At 45.3% G+C, this 22299-nt stretch overlaps 1 protein-coding gene across 2 annotated transcripts in view; it reads right to left on the bottom strand.

Annotated features, from left to right (window-relative positions):
• Positions 1 to 910: 910 nt before the first annotated feature.
• The window catches only part of LOC119371745 (nucleolar protein 6), a 42107-nt gene continuing 20718 nt past the window's right edge, over positions 911 to 22299 (bottom strand). For both annotated transcript variants that reach the window (XM_037642202.2, XM_037642203.2), the window contains exons 13-22: positions 15229 to 15457; positions 14261 to 14384; positions 11251 to 11405; positions 9517 to 9680; positions 8359 to 8511; positions 6406 to 6503; positions 5321 to 5535; positions 3197 to 3376; positions 2423 to 2524; positions 911 to 1129 (exon numbers count right to left, since the gene is read on the bottom strand). In XM_037642202.2, the coding sequence (XP_037498130.1) occupies positions 989 to 1129; positions 2423 to 2524; positions 3197 to 3376; positions 5321 to 5535; positions 6406 to 6503; positions 8359 to 8511; positions 9517 to 9680; positions 11251 to 11405; positions 14261 to 14384; positions 15229 to 15457 (1561 nt within the window). In that variant the 3' untranslated portion in view covers positions 911 to 988. The remainder of the gene's footprint in view (positions 1130 to 2422; positions 2525 to 3196; positions 3377 to 5320; positions 5536 to 6405; positions 6504 to 8358; positions 8512 to 9516; positions 9681 to 11250; positions 11406 to 14260; positions 14385 to 15228; positions 15458 to 22299) is intronic.

The raw sequence follows: 22299 nt of genomic DNA, 5'->3' as shown, positions 1-22299 counted from the left end.
CCTGCCGGAGAACCAATTTGTTAAAACACACTACACACTGTTTTCATGTACTACAGTATCACCTGCTACAGCCTCCGAAATCCATGCATGATGCCACGGATCTCAGAGTCTACATAGAGCGCTGCTCAGCCTACGAAAGCTATGCATGGCGCCACAGATCTCGGAGTCTACATAAAGCGCTGCTCAAATAGATAAGTGCGTAAGGAAGAAGGCTAGGTAACTGGTTTGGGTACTTTGACATACTTATAACGCTGAAATAAACAGAAGCATGCAACATTTAAGATGGGATAAGTGTAAATCCTTTCTTTCTCATGTATAGCACATTTCCATTGTTATAGGTGCTGTAGATAGCTTTAAAAAGTGAACAATGTGTGGTAATGCAGTGGTATTGTCTTCATTTATTCTTGTGCAACACATGGCCACTTAGAGGTGCTACACTCCAAACGACAATGTACCAAATGATCAAATGATGGGCCGCAAAACGTTTTTTCTTTATCACATGTGATCTACGACGAAAAAGAATCAATACAAATCACCCCCCCCCCACCCCTCAGTTCGATATTCCTCAATAGCCTATGCCTTGCTCTGCAATTTGAAATTCACTATTTGACTTGGATGTGAAGAAACTACGACCTGTTGTGGTGGTCTAGCGGTTATGGTGCTCGACTGCTGACCCAAAGGTCGCCAGATCGAATCCTGGCCACCGGCCGCGACTGCATTTCGATGGAGGCAAACTGCTAAAGGCCTGTGTGCTTAGATTTAGGTGCACGTTAAAGAACACCAGATGGTCAATATCTCGGGAACGCTCCACTATGGCGTCCCTCATAATGATATCGTGGTTCTGGGACGTAAAAAATCCCAACAATTATTATTATAAAGAAACTATGATGGAAAAGCAACAAGATGAAGCTTTGTCGTGCAGAAGTGATTTATTTACATAGCGCAATGTTCAATAATTAAAATAATAAGTTCCTACGCAGAGCATCACCTAGATGGTCCACTTGGTGGACCTCGCCTCGACGGATTCGACCAGGCCTTTGCCCAGGATGCTGAAGTCCTCCAAGATGGCTTCCACGTTGGGCACCATCATGTCCTTTCCCTTGAGCATGTAGCCTCCAATGTGGGAGACCTGCATCGAAACATTTGAGTGCCGCAATGACGCACCGTCTCCAGTTGTAGTTGGCTCAGGGAACAGGATTAGCAGGGCCGAAAAGGCACTTCCCATTCTGCATATTGAAGACAATGTGTTTGTGGGCCTCTTCAACGGAGCACAATGATTGACCCTGACCCAATGCAATTACTCCATGTAGTTACTCAAACCAACACTGGTTATACTTGGCTATACTCGATTACAACCTATAAAAAAAATGTAATCTCCGTCCAAAGAACCGTCGTTACTACCTTAACTATTAAGTCTGGCTGGGCAGTGTTGTCAGAATCTGTGATGAAATTTGCCAGGACGTTCAGGTTTCAGACCCAAAACCTGCGACACAAATGCGTGTCTGTATCTATTAAGATGTGCTTGATGACAAAGAGATGTGCTTGATGTCTTGAAAATTAATAAGCGCTATTGGGCGGAGCACTCATGTAATTTCTCTGTAGGAGAGACAGCACTCGCTGTAAGTGGAACTCACATTTTTTTCTTAGAATGTAACTGAATGTAACGTTGGCTAAATGGTTGCGAGCATTGGCTAACTACTGAGGAAAGAAAAGGACTAGGGGGAGCATCATTTGATTTCACTAACCTTGGCATGCCAACCTCCTCTGATAATGTCTCTCCCGCTCTCCGATGCACGGAGCATCTTGGGTAGGATTACTAGGCTCCCCCGCAGCAGACGTAACCAAAGTGAGCCGACCAATAAATAACAGCGCTTGACTATTATACATGACTGGCGTCTGTTCCTCCCTTAAATTTTTTATGACTAGGCTTCAAGATTGTCACGTGACGCTACATCCTAGTGTTTTTCCTTACCCCACGAGTGTTTTTACTGAGGTATCTGATACCATTATCACCACTACAAACAAGGCGCACGGCTCGGTCGACTCGTGATGCTCGCGCTATAAGCGACCTCATGTCTGACTAGGTCCGTGCTGATGTGGAATAATAAACTTTCCACAAACATATAACTGATCGAGCGTCACGAGTAGTAGTAATGGTGACAAACGGTGCAGGAACGAAATGGTGGCACCTCGACCAAGTGCGACATAGGGATGATTCAGTTATGTGCTGGCTAAATGACGGCTATTGCTGGCCATTTCAGTCAACTGAAGTTCAATCACCTGAGAATGTTAAAGTATAATTTAACGAGCGTCTTGTGAATGCATGCGCTTTTGCCTGTGCTCTCCTTAGCACTGCCTGAAGGGACTGTGACTTTTAATCTGGTCAGACAAACTGACGATGATGGCCGTAGGGGCAGCTCACCTTCAGTGGCTGTGGCACGAAGGCGTTCGGCTTCCACAGGACGGCCACTATGTCGCCCCCGTAGCGGTCGTAGAAGAAGAGTGCAAGTTCTCCGTACGCATCCTGAAATGCACGATGCCAATTCTTGAACGAGAACATCCTGAGGGGGCTAGTTGGTGCATTCTAGTAAACGACTGTGGACTGCATGAAATTAAGAATAGAACAACACGAAAGATGACACACTCAACAGACAGAGTGCAATTTTGCACTTTGGTTTGTGTGCCTTCTCGTGTTTTCCTCTTCTTAATTTCGGGCAGTTCACAATCGTTTACTAGAATTTGCCAATTCTTTATTTCTGCGATACTGTATTCCAAGCACTTATTGCAATGCAGGCAAGTCAATGGTCTCTGCTCGTTACTCTTACTATGGTGCACAGTGCTTGACAATTGAAGCATGGTACAGCAGACTATCAGTAAATGGAAATAAATCTCTAAAACGGAATTGCTGCGTAAATAAAACAACTGCCTCTAATATGATTGGTTTCGTATCTGAATACTGCAACCCTGTTCATCTCTCACTAAATGAAACTCCTGTTAAACAGAACATATTTTTCTGGTCCCTTCAGGTTCTGTGTAACAAGAGTCTACTGTGGTTGGCCCACATGGCTGTCGGTGCTCCCTTGCGCCACCAGTGAGCATGGAGACACTGAGCTTGCATGGTGTACAACTAAAGTGGGAGGCTTGCAACATGCACCGAGAGATTAACTGGCGGGAGAACAGTGCTGGTTTACATTACCTCAAGCGCTCGCACGTAGTACGACACAACGTCGAAGCCAACGACCGGAAGGACATCGCCCTTGAATGGCCTCAGTGCAGCTTTGAAGGCACAGTCCACGGCCGTGTGGGTGGTGGGCACACGCTTCACGTCGAGGTGGATGATCACATCGTATGGTTCCAGCGGAGGCCGGAAGATTTGCTGTGCAGATGGCGAGGGATTCAAAATGAATGAAATGCTTGCTCTAGCTACGCAAAAGAAAAAGCTTTTAACCCTAATAGCACGCAATGTTGCCACAACGTTGAAGCAACTTTTTCAATGTGGCAGCAACGTTGCATCAACATTTGGTGCTATACTAGGGTTGTTTCACAGTTACTGAAGTGCTTAAAGGGGCCTTGCAACACTTTTCCAAATTAACCATCGAATGGCTTCATTAAAGGGGTTTATTGCCTCACGAATCGACCACTGCAAAAATTTTTAGTATCCGTCAAGTACAAGCGCAGTTACAGAGATTTGTCGCATGCTGCAATTGCTTTCTCTCTTCTCTCGTCCCGACGAGCACACTGGAAGCTAAGCAGGGAGGGATGGCACGGGGAAAAGAAGTGTACGTCATGACCTTGAGCACCTTTTCTTTTTTTTTCTTTACTTTGAACACGCGGCTTACTTTCAGTGTGATCGCGAGCGTGGGCACGTGGCAGCCTCTCGCGGTGGTCTTGGTAACTATGCAGCTCACGATGCTCAAATCAGCCAATGGCCGTAGCCTTTGGGTATATGGCGAGGTCATTTGGGTATGTGGAATCATTTGTAGAAAGAAGAGGGAACGATTTTTAGCCGACTTTGAAAATTAATTGTAAATATCCGACTGCGTGCTGTGCAATAACCTTTGGCTCTCGTGTTCTCAGGAGTCTCGATGACCGATTGGCGGCGTTTTCTGACCATGTTCAAAAAGTGTTGCAGGGCCCCTTTGAGACTAAACCTGTCGCATTAACAAGCTAGGGTATGCTGCTTTAACGGCAAGAGTTTACACTGTGAGGAGAGGCATGTTTCAAGCTTGCAGTCCCTTCTGAAATGTCACCATACACATGTTGGATGGACTGTACTCACGGATTGAAACACGATAATTTAGGGCTAAGTAAATCACATACTTTCGTTTCTAGCGTCTGCATTTCATGCCATATCAGAACAATTTTCATTCTAACACTTCCATCAGAGCCTTCTTTAGCAGCCAGATTTGCAGCGACATGACGTGGTTATCACGAGCAATAGCTCATAGTGGTCATTATACTAAAAAAAATTGTTGTATGTCAATCCATGAGTGCTGTAGGCGAAATTTCACTTTCAGTGTAGAAAGTCTGATGACTGTGCATCTTCTGCAATTACTCGATTTAGTATACCAGTATGTCAGAGTACCACTACCATTTTCATGCTACTGTTACCGATGCCACCTTCCACCAACTACGTACATATGGTTTACCACACATACTGCATACACTTGTATATCGACAAGTATGAAATGCACCATAGTCTGCTGTAATCCTCTATGGTTGCACACCACCACAAATGCAAACATTATCCATTTCAAAATGAATTTGTGCATTGATTCATGCACACTGCACAATTACACCCCATTTCATACATCAAGTACAACGTCGTAGAAGCTATGTAAGACGTTCGGTCAGCGAAATATGTATGTCCACATGTCCCTTGCTTGGATTTCGTCGTCGTAAATGTGGCCTCCGTGACTGGCCCCCGTTGCACGCTACCAGAACAAATCATGGAAGCCACAATACGAAAACAAAGAGATGCTAAGCAATTGAGAACAACCTATTGACAACTGTATAAATAACAGGGTTGGTTTATTTCTAAGGCACAAAGCATCTTCAGTTATTACTCAATCGAAAAAAAAAATCACATTACAGGTATTAAAATCATTGAACTATATGTCTTGGTGTGAACGCATCTACTGCAAGAAGTCTCGCTAACTTCCATAGCATTGCAGCTGATGCATTAAATGGAGTATTACTACTCATCTTCGCTATCACTGCTACCACTGCCTATGCTCGGTTTGCTAGCGCATTCGTGGACTGAGTCATCGTCTGTGTCACCCACTCATCGATCCTGACATGGCAATTACCGATCACTCACCCTGACGTCGGCTTCGACGGGACACAGGACTTGCTCCTCCAGTACACGGAGCGACTCCCTCGCCAGGGCCGTGAGGCGTCGCAATATTTGTCCCGTTGGGGAGTGCCGCGTCCAGAGCGACGGATGCCGCCCGTCCAGAGGCGTGGCGATGAACATCGGGGGCAGCGTTGACCTCTGGTTGACGAAGGTAGAGTGCAACTCCGCCACCTGGTCCTCTGCAATACCACGGCAAAGCACATTGCACCGTGTAAACATCTTCTGCATACACTTCATCAACACAAACTTTCACCACAGGAAACTAAGCCTGGCTCTCTGAGATTGGTTCAGTACAGCATTACAAAATTACAAAAAGCATAAGTTATGTGGGTTGATTCTGAATAACACTTGTTTAGAGCGGCCAGTCGGCTGCTTTAGTCGCCATTTTTTAAAAAAAATATGCAGATACTGACGCCGTGATGCCACCTAGATAGTCATACTGCACGCTAGGTCCTTGTGCTATAATTCAAGCATGCACAGAAGCTTGCAGCTAACACGAGGTAGAAACTCTAGACAAGTGCAATTCAGACTGTGCTAGGGACAAGCATGTGCACGTGGTCAACATGCATGCCCCAGATTTTGCTTTTTATACAGGCACTGAACGATAGGTGATTTAGTGCATGTTCATGATTCAAACATTAGCTAGCACAATGCGTTAGGACCACTAGTGTTAACTCCACGGACTGAGGTACAGTACTCAGGGATTGAAACAGGACAATTTAGGGCTAAGTAACGCAGATACTTTCGTCTCCACCGTCTTCAGTTCGAGTCATATCGGCATAATTTCGACTCGAATGTGTAGATCAGAGCCATCATTATCTTTAGAGACCAGATTTGTCGCGACATGACGTGGTTATCTCAAGCAATTGCGAATACCAGTCGTTATACTAGAAAACCCGATATCTCATTTGAATCTTTGAGTACTGTACACAGGAAAGAATGTTCACTACACAACTAAGCCCTGCAGTGACCTCAAATGCACTTCTTGGCTTCAGGGTACCATACTTTAGTCTCTTATGAAATTAACAAAGCAGCCGTCTATCACTTACTAGTGAACTTGTCGGCCAAGTTGATGATGAGTGGCTGCCTCGCCCAGTCGTGGTTTGCAAGGAGGGCCAGGAATCGCTGAAAGCCTAGCCTCGCCGAGCTGTGTGGCGCCAAAGACAGTGCACATTCAGAAGTCGAGCTTTCCAATCTCCCAATAACAGCCACACAGCAAGTGTATGTCTCACAAATCAGTAAAATATTTCAGAACAGCATGCAAAGCATAGATTTCATTCGGTTTCAGTTAACCATATTAGGTTCAGCTTGCACATGTAATTGTGACATTGCTGATTCTTACTAAATTTGTTGCTACATTGTTAGTTTTGTATGTATGTAACACTGAGTCACGTAAACATAAATCTTCCTTGTTTTTCTTGACAAAATATGTAGACAATAGGGGTGTGCGAATATTCGAAATTTCGAATATTTTTCGAATAGTGTTTGCTATTCGATTCGATTCGCACTGAAATTTTACTATTCGAACTATGCGAACTTCCCAAAGACAAATGCAGTCAACGTCCGGTTGCAAGTGCCCCTTCAGATTTTCAATATGCTTCACCTCATTACACTCTCGTATTGCGGCAAAGCTGCCTTTCAAGCTCCGTTACGGTCGAACTTAGGCAAGAGACAGTCAACGTCCGACTGGAAGTGGTCCCTAGATTTTCAATATGCTTCACCTCCTCACACCTCCGTATTGAGGCAAAGCTGCCTTTCAAGCTCCGTTACGGTCGAACTTAGCCAAGAGACAGTCAACGTCCGTTTGGAAGTGGTCCCTATATTTTCAATATGCTTCACCTCATCACACCCCCGTATTGCGGCAAAGCTGCCTTTCAAGCTCCGCTACTGTCGCAAATGTATTAACTCAAGAAAACGCTGGTTCCAATATGGAGATGAAAGATGTGGAAGAGTTGGGGGCTCAATTAATGCTGTTTTGGACCTGAAATTTTGGCAGGAAGTCCGAAAAATCGGACGCCGAAGCTTTTTAGCATCCAAAATTTCAGATGTTCTTATATATCGACATCTACGAGGCAGATTCGGAACACCGGACTTCAAGGGAGCACACCCTTGTTCGCCACATCAGTTGGCCTTCCACAGAAGTAGAAAGAGGAGGAGAGGCTGAGGAAATGGCATCTTTGCCTATCACGTGTAAAGTGTTGTCGGCAACACTTTGGTTGCACCAAATCATGTACATAAATACAATTCGGCCTCTACATTGCTTCATTCTTGATAAGAAAGACAACTATGAAATATGACCCCACCAGCGCTTCATCAACCTAGTGAAAAGAAACACTTTCATGTTGCTATCTCACAAGAACATACTTAAGGATTCTCTGCAACTTTTTCTGTAATTTCACTTCGAATTATTCAAAAAATGTTTGAGAAATATTCGAAAATTATTCGAAAATTATTCGATTCGATTCGCACTCAGTCTTTATTATTCGAATTCGCTTCGCACCCAAAATTTTGCTATTCGCACAGCTCTAGTAGACAACTTTGTTTCATATAACACAGTGGCAAAGTGTGGTAACTATTCTTCGTATTTTCTTGAATTCTGTTGACAAATATACCTTGACAATTATGTTGACAATTATGTACTTGTTCACTCCTGTAAGGGCCTTCTAAGGCTCACAGTATCTAACAAATAAATAAAAATGAATTACAAAGCTACGTGGTTGTAAACTCAGTACTTGAGTTCATTTTTACACAACAGATCTCCAATTCCAAACAAGAAATCTGTTCCCTAGGACCACAAGACCTTAGAATTTGTTTTTTTTTTGTTTTAGATGCTACGAACGTCACCGCATTCGGAGCAGCAAATGCCCAGCAAGAGAATTTTTCCTTTCCCTTGTATTTAGATAGGTGCTACTTAAATAAAGCTTTCTCCAAATAAAAACCACGTGAGTTGTTGCATTCGTGTTAAGCAAATAGCAAAAACGTGATCAGGAGCTGCAACTCACTTAGGCACGACGTATGGTGCGGGGGAGACGTAGACAGCGGCAGCGAGCAGTTCAATGCATTCCTCGGACACGTGGTTGCTTAGGAGGTGAGAAGCCACCCAGCGCTTGGCCAGTCGACAGGCAGCACTGAAAGTGCTGTGCTGTTGCTGGAGACTGCAAAAGGAGCACATGCACGTCACCCAAACACCCAGAAGACTTGCCAAATTTGCGGGAGTAACCAACTCTGGCAATTTCCCCAAGAGTCTGTTCCACTAAAGATGCCAACAGTAAATTACATTGCGGAGATTCAACTTCCTGAAATCACAGGTGAGTAATGGAGGACTACAGGGATTCAGCAGATCCATTTCGGCCACACTGGAAATGCGCACCTAAGGCAGAACTCACACTAACGATTGACAGAGGTCGTGCAACCAATTTGGTCACGAAGTGATGGTCGCCGATGGTCGAGAAGTGGTGAATTTCTGCGATCACCTTCACTGACTAACTTTTACTTTGCAGCTTTGCAACTGGAGTCTTCAAGTGGCAGAACTAATCAGCAGTGTACGAGTAGCACTAAGAATATGGTGATTGCTATTTTGCACGTTCATGGATGCTCGAGCAGACGCCCAAATGGCATGAGGTCAAGCAGACGCATGAGCTGTCGGTGTGGATACACTTTTAACACCAGCATATTTAACACCCAAATTCTGGCATTTGCAAAAGGTACATCAGAACACACGGTAATCTGACGTGGCAATGGTGGTGCTAACAGATGCCAACGATTACTGCAAGTTAGTTCTGCGGAATCCCACAAGGTGGCGGAAGGGTTAAGAAAGGTAAATAGACAACCAACGGTTTGCAGCACAAAGCCACAAGGAAATCCATACGGATTTCTCAGAAAGAAAGCTTCTTAGTAGCTGAAAAATTTGTCCTGATCCAGGGATCGAACCTGGAACCAACGCCTTTCTGAGGCGGTCGGATTTGATCCCCGGACCAGGACAAATTTTTCGGCAACTAAGGAATTTTCCCTCTGAAAAATCCACATTGATTTCCTTGTGGCTTCGTGCTAAAATCTGGCAGTTGTCTATTTCCCTTTCTCAGATGCCAACGACTGTGAGGCGTTATGACATGGCGATCGGAGCGTGAAAATTAGCAGCGCACTTTGTGCCACTCACTCACCCATGTAATGTGCTGGTGAGGCCAGGCAAGATCTCGGTTTCCAACTCGATCTTAGAGCTGAGCTCAGTGTCCCTAATTTTGATGGCCCCATTCGGTGCAACGTTCTGCCGTGCCAGTCCAATCTCCTTGTGGGCGGCGATGCGCACTCGAAACACGAAGCCGCCCTGGAACACGAGGAATGGCAAAGGCTGACGCCACAATGTGCACTCGAGAGCATTACACAGCCAATGTTGTGCTAACTTTAGGCTTGCGTGAATATCACTTTTTTGGTACAAAGTGAAGCTGAAGTGAATGATAACTAATATCAAATGATTTCTAAGCAAATTCGAATAGCAGCAAATTTTCAACAATAGCGAGGTGCAAGTTATGAGTGGTAAAATAGATTACATTTTAAATTTGCCAAACTAAGCTTGTAAACACGCTTTTAAACTCAATGAACCTGAGGGGACCCTCGTGTTGAATTTCATGTGTTATGACAAGGGAGCATGTTCCAACAATTTGTGACAACTCAGAATGCAATTCCGAGGCACCACACTGTAAAAGTACGAAGAATTCGTGCACATATCTAAGGACTCTTAGAACATGGGCTCCAAAGAACTGCTGCTGTAGATTCTGTAGCAGAGAACAGGTTGAAAAAAAATGGCGGGAGGGGGGGGGGGGGGCTTGCTTGGTCATTGACACATATTTCAGGTCTCCCGAAAAGGGGAAGGGGGCGCTTGCTGGAGATTTTATGGTATAGTACTACCAAATCAATCAGCGAATGGGCTCACACGTTAGAGCTGCCTTCAGAGGCAGGTTTCCAACAAACTGATCAGCATGGAAAAAATATAAAAGACAAAGATTCAAAGTTCCGCGAGCAGGAACTTTGAATCGAAGGGCCATCGAAGGGAATCGAAGGAACTTTGAATCTCCACAGCCATCAGAGCGGGCATCTCGTATGCCCTTCTACGTGCTACGCTCTCAACGCGAAGTGACTGTGCGGAGAGCATCTCTCCCCTGGAGCGGCCGTATTCTCTTACACCAGCATTTTGTAGTTACGCGAGATCAGATACAAAACAGTTAGCTGCCAGCCTCACTTCGTATAACACTACAATTTGTTGCTATCGCATTTATTGCTTCACCCTTGCGGTGAAACTGACTTTTTTTTTGTTTCTTGATTAACCCTTTCCCTCCCGTTGACGAGTATAGTCGTCATGAGATTTCGTACCAAAATGAATGACGAAGACTATACTCTTCAACAAAAAAATTGTCCCACACGGAACCAACGATAACTATACTCGTCATACTTGTGTTTCTTGACAATAGATGGCCACACTTGTCCATGTTGTGTCATACGTGTCTCGGCTTTCATTGTTATTGCCATCTTTCATAGCAATGCCACGCGGTGAAGCCAACTTCGAGCTATCTTTTTTACGCAATTAGTGACATAAGGGAACCCCACTGAATCAAAATAATGGTGCCATTTAATAATGGTGCCTTTTAAAAAAAAGCTCTACATAGCGAGCGGAAAAGAAATTTTCGGTAAATTTGGCACAATTTTCCTCTTTTTTTTTTCACAGTAAGGAAAGGGTTAAGGAAGTAAGTGCATTCAAGATGTTTGAAGACAACATCTTGCTATTCTCTACCAAAACCAGCCCTAATGGGCGCACATTGTTTTCTTAGAACGCAGTGATAAACTGCCCACAATGGACAATACACTTTCTCGTCCCCAATATCAGGCGGCAGCGCACAGACCTTGAAGACGTCGACGTAATCCGGGTGTGCAGCTGTGATCAGGTGCTCGTTGTCGCGCAGCAGCCGAGCCAGGGTGAGGTGGAATGCGGCCTTCACGCGGCGCAGGGCCTCCAGGTCGTCGGGCCACTTGCCCGTGGCTTCCATGTGTACCACAACTACACGGAGTTTGAGAGGAGTTGTTAAAAGGACACTAAAGTGAAACAATGAATCGGTTTAGATCGATAAATTGTACTCCGAAAACCCTAACGTTATTAATTTCACCATCATAAGTTTATTAATAAAGGAGGAAATGACAGTCAAAGTTTCAATATTAAGTTACACACTGAAAACTACGCATACGATGTCACGGATTTCAAAGTGTATTTTTTTGTATTTTGGTGACACTGGTTCAATGAAATTTCCTGAACCGTGGTATGTTAAGCCTATGGGCCCCTCAGAGGACAATGTAGTTCATTTTTACCTATTAGGAACTACGGAGGACCTCGTAGATGCCGTCAAGATCTATGACATCACAGAATTTTGGTGTGGGAATTGCAAGGTGATGTCACCACCTGCATTTTCTTTTTGCGCGTTTTCACGCTTAACATGCGTCTTCTCATGGCAAACGTGGTGATTTTGGAATCCTAGAAGAGTAACTTACTAATATGAGACAAACCTTTTTTTCTCTTTAGCGTCCCTTCAGAGACTGGCAAAACGTTCTTTACTAATACTGTTCGCATTTATTTGTCAGAAAAAGGCTGGCTAGCGCTAGCATAGAATGTGGGTGCTAGTTCAAATCATTAGTATTAATTTTCCCAAACGCTGAAATCTACAAGCCACCTCGTTAACTCAGATGCCAGAGTGACTGCTCCTGAAAAGTCAGAAGGATTTTTCCTTCAAATGTGAAGCTTTTTTTTTTCTTTATTCTCAGAACAACAAACGGGTTTCCTTTATTGCTTAATGGCCCTACATGGTAGCTAAGGTGCTCCGCTGCTAGGCTGGAGGATGCGGGTTTGACTCCCAGCGACGGTGGCCACATTTCGAAGGCGGTGAAATGTAAAAACACCCATGTACTTAGATTTAAGTGCACGCCAAAGAATCCTGGGTGGTCAACAATACAGTAGGAAACAGCGCTATAAGGTGGGACTAAACAAAAGAACTTATAACTGATAAGAACTATTCGTGAACAAAAAACTTATTCATTATTATATAACTTCTAATCACGAACCAATCGGCCCAAAGGCGTATCATTCTGCAGGTCAAAACTAATCCCAAGTCCTCCATTGCGGTCAACCTCATAACTCATATGTATTGTGGTTTTGTTACATGAAACCTGAGAGTTGAATTTAAGAGAACTTTTTGCAGTTCACGCTACTGTCGAGCGGTAAAGGGTAAAGAACTGTGTGCAGTGCAACAAAAAAACGCCAGGCCTGCGCTGAAACCGCAGCACAGTCACAGCGAAAGCTGGAAGAGCGGCGTTTCTAGAGCCCGTTAAGCTCTCTTGGGGCTACAATACAAGTACACTAGAACGGTACCCACTATGCCATAAATCACAATTTTTGTGAAGTTGGGAAGCACCTACTAAGCCATTATTCGTCATTGTGCGGAGAAGCGAGGCACCAGCTACACGTCTGTAAGGCATTATGTGCACTTTGTTGACGCGACAACTGATGACGATGAAGAATTATGGCTCAGCCCTTTGTAATGGGTTGGAATCTTTAAACGGCCCACCAGTTATGTAATTTGCATTGGGTGACGCCCGGTCGCTATTTCCCTCTCCCGTCATGCTGTATAACATATGTTGACGTGGGAGAGAGACGGGGGGGGGGGGGGGGGGCGAAGAACTTTACTGAGACCCCGAGGAAATGGATCATGCTCATGCGCTTATGGGCTTCCTTGGCAACCAATACAAGTGCACTTGCGAGGAACCCACTACGCTATAAATCACTGTAATTTTACTGAGACCCCGAGGAAGTGGATCATGCGCTTATGGGCTTCCTTGGCAACCAATACAAGTGCACTTGCGAGGAACCCACTACGCTATAAATCCTTGTAATTTTTGAGAAGTAGGGCAACAGGCACTGTGCCATTTTTCGTCATTCTACAGAGAGCTTTGGTACCTGCTAAGCGCATGTAAGGCTTTATGCGCACTTTGTTGATGCTGTGCCTGATGACGATGAGGAATTATGACAGAGCCCTTTGTAATGGGTTGGAAGCATTCAACAACCTACTCGTTGCGCAATTCGCATTGTGTGACGCCTGGTTACAGAATTCGCGTTGTGCGACGCTTGGTGCTTATTTTACTCTTCTACCACGCTATATTGCGTATGCTAATGTGGTTCCTTCCCAACATGAAGACTGTATAGGACCTTTTTGCAAAGCAGTGTCAAGCACCGGCATGGCTCAGAGGTTGAATACTGGGCTCCCACGCAGAGGGTCCAGGTTCAAACCTCGTTCCATCCCGGAATTTTTTTCTTACTTCGTTTTTTTTCTTATTTCGAGCGATACTGGTTACGGACACCGGCGGCGGCGGCGGCGGCGGCGGCGGCGGCGGCGGCGGACAACTACGGCGCCAAAAACGGCCGGTGAAACGATCTCATAACAGCTTTCGCTGTAAAATGGATCTTCTAAACCCATCTGAACAAAAGTTATGGTACTATGTTGAACATTTACAAACGAAATCCCAGCTTGAAATTGACGCACTTGCGAATGTTCGACATACCATAACTTTTGTTCAAATGGGTTTAGAAGATCCATTTTTGTGCACTGCACACAGTTCTGATTCCAGATAATTGTGACATGCTGATTTACTTCGCAAATCTCCCAGTTTAAGAAAAATCTTGCTCCCCAAACGGCACATGAAATACTTTATATTTTAAACACTACTCATTAAACTTGAAAAATAATTGCGTATTTGAAATCAGCACACAAGTATACATAACCTCACCAAGTATCATTAAAATCAATCAAGAAATAAAAAAACTTTTTAAGAGCTGTGTCCCCCCTTAACATGCATGTCGGAGAACCTTGCCTGTTGAGACAGGTATGAGGTGTGGGATGTGGGCCTTGAAAGGAAGCGGCATCATGTAGACATTGTCCTGGACAAAGCACGTGCCAAAGTCCGTAGACAAGGCCCCCTTCAACGGCGGGAAGACCTGCAGAACACGAGGTTGGTAAGGTTACTGCAACGTCGAACACAGACACCAGGTGTCCCTGTGCTATGGTTTATGCTGCCATCAATAGATGGCGCCACCAATGCACACACTCATGCGGGTCATTTGAAACAACAGAGCTTACGTTCGGTCGATCAAAGGCTTGGGGCAAGCACACAACGCGGGACACAAGAATTATGTTGAACAATTCAGAGCATTCAACACATCTGATGACAAAAACTCGCTGGGCCCCTGATGCCTTCACCCAAGTCGACTCGAAGGTGAAAGCAAACTTCGTCGTCTTTTTCCTCTCAGTCGATGTATTGATCCTCTCTGGCCCACCTCCGGAAGCTTTTTTGCACCTGCTGTGGTTTTGCGCTGCATCCAGGATTGGGGGCATTGCAAGCTTTTTGCACCTCACCTGGTTTTGTACTGCCCCCATGATTGGCCCACCTTTGACCAAGCGGTGATGTCATATGATGACTTCATCTTATGATGTCGCGTGATGGGACACCACATTGACATCATTATGACGTCACAAATTTTGGCAATATGTGGCGTCACATGGTGACGTCATCACGTGATCACGATATTTTGAATCACTCGTGTTGATGCCAATGCTGTGGGACGCTGACGGTCAATTTTGATGTCTGATGAGGCATCCAATGCTTTCACCTCAATATTTTAGTAAGGTAAAGCAGCCTAGGCAGTCCGAATGCGTGCAAGAAGCCAGCAGAAGGCTAGAAAGTTTTGCAACACCTTTTCAACAAAGAATAAGCAACTACAATGTCCGTGCCGTGAAATTCCAAGCCACTTCGTTTTGGGCGTTTCAGCTGAGCAAACTCACCTCGGTCAGGCGCAGGGTAGGAGACGTGCCCCTGACAGACGACACGGTGAGTGGAAGGTCATGTAGACGACGCAGTGTGCGCGCCAGCTCATCGTACACAGAGACCACCTCGTCCCCGAGCTCCTCGCCAGTGCCGTAAGGGTGCGACGACGAAAAGTCGACGCCTGCAGGGCACAACAGTGGATCCAGGAAATCTCCAACCACGGTGCACGATTCGATGCCAGCGTGCCTGCCGAAAAGAAAAATTTATTCGCACTTCATTCAGAGTCTGATAAATGTTATGAAGTTAACATTGCTGAGCCACTGCTGGAGCAAGTGTAAGTCTCAAGTTATTGTTGCACATGGCAACAGTTGTGGGGGTGCTATCACCCCCTGTAAAGTTGTTTGCGCCTCATGGCGCACGCGCGTCTCGCGGATAGGCTGCAGTGGCCGTCGAGCAAGCAGTGGCGCTGTGCTCGCAGCATTGGGATTAGCGCGGTGGCGCTGGCAGCGCCGCCATGGAGAAGTTAGGCCGGCGCATAGAAACAGCAAAGAGTCTCCTTTGGGGTGTGGTGGCGTGCGTGGATGGACGTCTGCCGCGGTGGGTCCAAGGGGGGGGGGGTGGACGATACCGCGGCTCGCTTCCCTCGGGCCCTCGTGGTGAGTCATGCATCGGCAGCGCTGCATTCATGGTGTATTGTATTGTATGTCTTATGTTGCCTTATGTTATGGTGTATTGTACGTCTTATCTTGTCTTGAGTGTGTGTTATGTTTTCCCAGTATTCATTGTCAGCGTATAAGGTTTAGCGTGTTACTAGTTTGTATAAGATTCAGCCGGCGAGCTCGCCGTATGTAAACAAACGTCCACGTTAGTTGCACGAGCGCGTGAACTGTCTCCGTGTGTTCCGAGAGCGGCGGCGTTATCGCTCAGACCCCACACAGTGAATTGAAGTGTGTGTCATCATTTTGACACTGTATACCTGCCTGTTGATGTATCCTCTTATCGAAACGCTTGCTTGAGTGAAGTTAACAGTTGAATGATTTCTCATCACCCATTGTTTTGTAATATGAAACTAGTAATATATTTTTAATATCGCCTCCAACATATAGTGTTGCTCAACCTTTTCAAATAAGCTTCAGCAAGAAGCAGAAATTACTTGCGCAACAAACTGCCTCGTCCAGCAAGCTAACTAAACAGATTTACCTAAATTTAAAGTGTCCACTTCAAGAAGAACGGTGCAAGCCCAAAATTAAAGGCGACCACGACTGAAGCCTGCTAAGTAAAAATTAAGGGTGTTCATGTTTTAAATTTTGAATACGAATAGAATATTTTCCTCATTTGAAGCATATCGCATTAAAAAAACGCCTATTCAGGATTTTCCCGAACATTCGACCTCAGCCAAATAGTAGTATGCGGTAAACGCGGTGAACAGACAAATTCAAATATTCAAACAAGCAACGACTTATGAATGCTACACATTCTTACTTGTGAAGTAAAACACTGCTAATACATACCGGTGCAGTTACATTGTACCTCCTAGTTACTGCATACTACTGTTCAATGCAGTTATGATGCGTTCCCAGAAACTGGTGACGTTTTACTGTAATCACTGAGAAATGGGAATAATGCGTGCCTTACATTCATGAAGTAGTAACAGCACAATATTCTACATGGGGACACACAAGAGAAGCAACACAGACAAGCGCTGTTATTATTTCATAATGCAAAACCAACTACCCCAAAGCTTCAGTTTACTAAGTTACATTCATGCTCTGTTTCAGCCTTACCTCCCACACACCAATGCGATAGGAGTGCGTTTCTTTTTCCCCAGGCTTCATTCCACAGCTCTGTTATATAGCATATGTAACCGTCAAGAATGTTACCGGAATGATGATTAAATGCTTGAAAGAGCGAAAGACTATTAACGAGCAACACACTGCATCACGCCATCCCAATTCCAAGGCAGAGGATCTTCTTCACTTTCAGATCTGATATTATAACAGGTACAGGGGGGGGGGGGGGATGGAAAGAAATTCAAGTAGAGCGGCACGCTGTTTTCATCACGCTCTGATCTTGGTGGCAATAAAAAAACGCTAGAGTGGTTCTATATTGTATCATGAATGACTCTAGTGGCTTTTAATTACCATCCAGGCTACAACTGCTTGAAAAGAAATGCGGAACAGCAGAGTGCGTGGCACTGTTTGTATTTCTTTCAATCGTGATGCTAGTACAGAATGCTCAACTTGTGAACATGCCAAACAGTTCATTTTTCAGCATGACAATTTGTAATTAGTGCATTACCAAATGCACCTTCATTAAGGGGAGACCCTGCTTCTGAAACATGTTTCTCATTTTTGAGCGTATCATTATGAAACTTTCACAGCTTATGTATTTTTATGTGCTGATTTCAAACATGCAATTATTGTTCTAATACAATATGCAGTTTTGAAACTATTAAATAGTTTTCATATTGTTAGGAGCAGGCTTTATTTCTAAACTGTGAGAGTTATCAAGCAAATCAGCCTATCACAATAACCTGGAATCAATGCTGTATGCAATAAGACAAGAATGGATGTTCTAGGCCCATTTGAACAAAAGTTATGGTATGTTGAACATTCCCAGCTTGATCCCAGTTTGACCGAGCTCGACATCGCTGACTTGCCAAGTGTTCAACGTACTATAACTTTTGTTAAATTGGGCCTAGAACATCCATTCTTGTTTTATTGCAAACAGTATTCATTCCAGCTTATTGTGATATGCTGATTTGCTTTATAACTCTTACAATTTATAAATAAATCTTGCTCCCAACAATACACATGAAATATTTGATATTTTGAAAATAGCATAGTGTACTAGAAAAATAATTGCATATTTGAAATCAGGACATAAAAAATACATAAGCTGCGAAAGTTTCATAAAAATGTACTCAAAAGCAAAGAAATATGTCTCCGAAGCAGGGTCCCCCCTTAACTTGCAATGGTATGCAGCTTTATTAATTTATTTTAAAAGACTGATGAAAGCTATCGTTACTTCCCGTTTTGCTACTTTTTAACGAAGCACACATATTTGACATGCAGTCTAATATTCGCAGGCAGTTTTTCAACTTGTTCGCACTTGATTTGTATTAGAAAATTTTATTATTCACACACTCCTAGTATAAATCCTAAGAGTGGTAGTAACACTTCTGAAAAGCTGCTCTAAAAATTTGGCAGAACTCAATAATTGAGGTGAGATTGAATGATATTATGACAGCGTGTCACCAATGCTAGCAAACATTAGCCAATGCTGTGACTATGCAAGTAAATGTGGTATACTAGTTGAACTCAGTCAGACATTATCGTTACCGGACCATCATATCCTATTACAAAAAGTGCATGGAAGAGTAATAAGATAGGATCTTCAAAATCTACGAGGAAATAATACTACAGTCGAACCTCGTTAATACGTACCCGCTTTAAGCGTACTAACGGTTAAAACGTAGCTGCGACGAATCCCCGACCGAGTCTCATAGAGCCTCATGCATTCGCTGACCGCTTAAGCCGTAGTGCTTCGTCCTATGCCTCCCGGTTAGTGCGTACCCGGCGTACCGCGATAACGTTTTGTGCCATAAAATTTTACTGCACCGCTGAACTTCCCGACGCCACAATGTGCCGCCAAAGGTTTTCCGTCTTTTCGAGAAGTGCATAGATCGGTCGATCACCGATTCCGACTTCCGCGCGATTGCGGCGACGCCTTTGCGGGTAAGCATTGGGAAAGAACGAAGGTGAGGCGGCGGCCACCGACGAACGCACCAGCATGACTTATCGCCGACAACCTTATCACAATAAGTATCTTCAGGTATCTGCTCGGGCACGCGTGCGGTGCAGCACTGCTTTAAGCCTACTGCACGCTTTTAATAGGCGACAACCTGAACGCGCTGGGCCGCCGACCTCTGCTGCCTCGTTGTGCGGGGCCGTGTTCAAGCGCGCGCCGCTTTGTAGAAACGAAAGCAGCTCGCTGTTGCGGAGTTGAGCGTTGCTAGTCGTGGGCGACGACAAACCTCTTTGCACAGACGCTATCCCGCTAAACGCACGCGTACGGTTCAGCAAGCGTAGCGCTGTTGTAACCATACTGCACGCTTTTATTGGGCGACCACCCAAACGCGCTTCCGTCCGCTGCCAGGACCGCTAGAGCGTCGCGGAGTGCGCATCGCTTGCAGGAAGTTCGTCATCGCCGCGTTTACCGAACAAGCTAATCTGTGCTCATCGCCGCATCTGTGCACGGTCTGGAGCGAAGTGGGTACGAAGAACACTCCCACGACAAACGCGCACGTGCGGTACAGCAAGCCGCCCGGCAGTGACGGCTTGAGCCGAGAAGGCGACACGCTGCACGCAACTAGCCAGGAGACGATCGGCTCCACGCAGCCGTACCGCGTTTCACTGGAACTGCGTCAGTTTTCGTTTAGTAGCAGATCGCGGTACAGACGCTCACACATATATCGCGGAAAGCCGACACTGTCCGTTCTGTCGCTACATCGGTCACTACGTATACATGGCTTGCACCTACGTCACTTGACGTCACTGCTCGGAGCGAGTCGGCCATATTGGTGAACAGCGGTTACTTCTTGTTCAGCGCTGCCTGGTAGCACCTGCGAGTTTCTTCCTCTACTATGGTTATATGCGCAGTTGTAGGCTGCTCTAATCGTAGCGACAGCTACGGAAGAAAGAAGCAGCCCACTAGTATGAGCTTCTTTCGAATACGAGAGATTATTTAAGGTCAGTGCGAGCGTACGAAAATGCTCAGCGCGAACCGTCAGAGGACCTGGCTGGCGCGCAGAAGGCGTGCAAATTTCGACGAACAAAACCCCAACGTTCGTGTGTGTGGAGCGCTCTCCGTAGGATGTAAGCGAAAAAGAGAGGAGATATGAAGACACTGATTAGTATGGATGCTCTTGTATTCATAGGAAAGCCGTCCGCGTTGTTCGACGAGACGAACCCAGACTGGGCGCCGCCGTCTCTACGGCTCGGCTACAGTTGCAAGCATGCAGGCGCTGCGTGACATGAGTGCACGAAAAAACGGCGTCATGAAAAATGGGAAGCAGAGGCCGAACGGCGCCGAGCACAGGCTGATGCGTGTTGATGAAGCCGAATGCGGTTCGCTCCCGATGACGGTCCGCATGCAGTGACTAAATCATCAGCACTACGTTCACATACACGTACTACATCCTTCTATGTTTATGACAAACTGGACAGCACAGGAGACGCGCGATCGAAAAACACGCTGCGGCGTGTGCACCTCGCTGCACTCTCACGAGAACTAAGCGCAAAGCACTTGTTGATTTAGCAGCGTTCGTGCATCGCTATTTCATAACTCGGGGCTGGCGAAGGGGTCATTTTCATGAACCATTCAACTTACCTTGCAAGCACGATCAAATTTACGGTCACGAAGCTCGTATTCAGACAGGCTCTTTACACAGCTGCTGGTAAAGTAGTCGTGCGGTTCCATTGGTTCGTACGCCTTTATTTCGCCCAGAGTAACCAGGTCAGTGCTGAAAACCAAATAGTCCACGATGTCCCCGTACCTGCGACACGTCAGGGAAGGCGCAGATGTTCGATGTCGTGTCCGTTCCGAGTCGAAGCGTGTAGGGATCCACTCCGTCGCACAACCGCACCTTTTCCTCATAGTGAGAACACGCTTGCCCTATCAGTTCTGAATGGTACGCCGCATTTAACGGCTGCCTTGTGCCATCGGGCAGCATGATGCACGAGAAACGGCTCGCGAAAAAGAAAATGACCGTGGGAATGCGGTTTCGTCGTACTAGGGTGGCTAGTCGTACTGAACACTGTAGTCGTCGTACGGCTGGTACGTGCGGCTGTTCACCAATATGGCCGCCGCAGTAGGACCGCAGCAATGGTGACGTCATGTGCAAGCCATGTATACCGGACCCTGTAATAGCTCCGAAATGCTCCTTGGCGTCGCCACCGCGCGCTGTCGGCACTATCGGACGGTCGGGCGAGAGTACCAGAATCTTTTCTCCAGTTTGGCAAAAAGAAACAAAAGGCTTTGCAGTGGGTACTTTAGGCAATATTTGCTGTGGCAATGTATTTATTTCTTTGCTGGCGGCGATGACGTACGCGAGGAGATGCAAATTTTTACTTGGTGGTTAATGCGTACTACCGTTTAGTGCGTAGTTATGCGGCGTTCCCGGCAGGTACGCATTAACGAGGTTCCACTGTACTACATTGAATTTTCATTTAATAGTGCCCCAAGAATGTATGTTCCCATGATGACATTAACAGGAATGCTAAAGAAATTTACGTTATCACTCGTCCAATTCCCTTCTTAGTTGTCTTTGTCATTTCCTTGTATACTACTATAGTATATTTATAAACCTGAGAACATATCGCAGTAACAATGCTGAACGTTGACCTCTATCAAGTTGAGCCGAAGAATCTTACATTACGAACAACGCACTGTTCAGCAGTACTTTCGTTTTCAAGGTAAAATGTATCCTCCCCTAGGACGTACAGAGGACAGACGCATTTCCCAAGCACGTTTCTAAGGAGGACATCCATGGCTTCGTGTCCCAGCATTGCACACAGACAAGACATGCGAGTTAAGGCATGTTTGTTACAATTTGGCATCAGGTTGCAAGCTGGAGAGAAAGGTAACACAACCGATCACGCAGATGGCCTAGCAAGCAGCATCTCGAAACAGTGTGGTACCACTTACAGTGCAAATTGTGCGGTTATAGTGCTGTACCGCTTATGGTGCGGATATCCCCGACTCCGGCGACTTACGTTATAAGCAGTCTATACTATGTCAAACGAAATAAGAAAAAAAAGAAAGAAAAGAAATGCACAGGTGTTAACCAGATTAACAGCCCCATGGCTACACTGCACTAGGTGATCTCAATAGCTGCGCCATACTATTCGTATTTGATTTCAAGTGGATGTGTTTTGCTAACCTGGTGGCTACAATTTGTAATTTACAAGTTAGTTAGTTAAGCACAATCTTAACAGTTATAGATGCGTGCTAGAGCCGACAGTTAACTGTAGAATAAATCTTTTTGGCTCCAAACCTCCCCTTTCAGAATTTTCAAAAGTGTTATC

Source organism: Rhipicephalus sanguineus, chromosome 10, assembly GCF_013339695.2.
Source record: "Rhipicephalus sanguineus isolate Rsan-2018 chromosome 10, BIME_Rsan_1.4, whole genome shotgun sequence".
Taxonomy (NCBI): domain Eukaryota; kingdom Metazoa; phylum Arthropoda; class Arachnida; order Ixodida; family Ixodidae; genus Rhipicephalus; species Rhipicephalus sanguineus.
The sequence above is the reverse complement of the archived record's forward strand: the minus strand, read 5'-3'. Positions and strand labels throughout refer to the sequence as shown.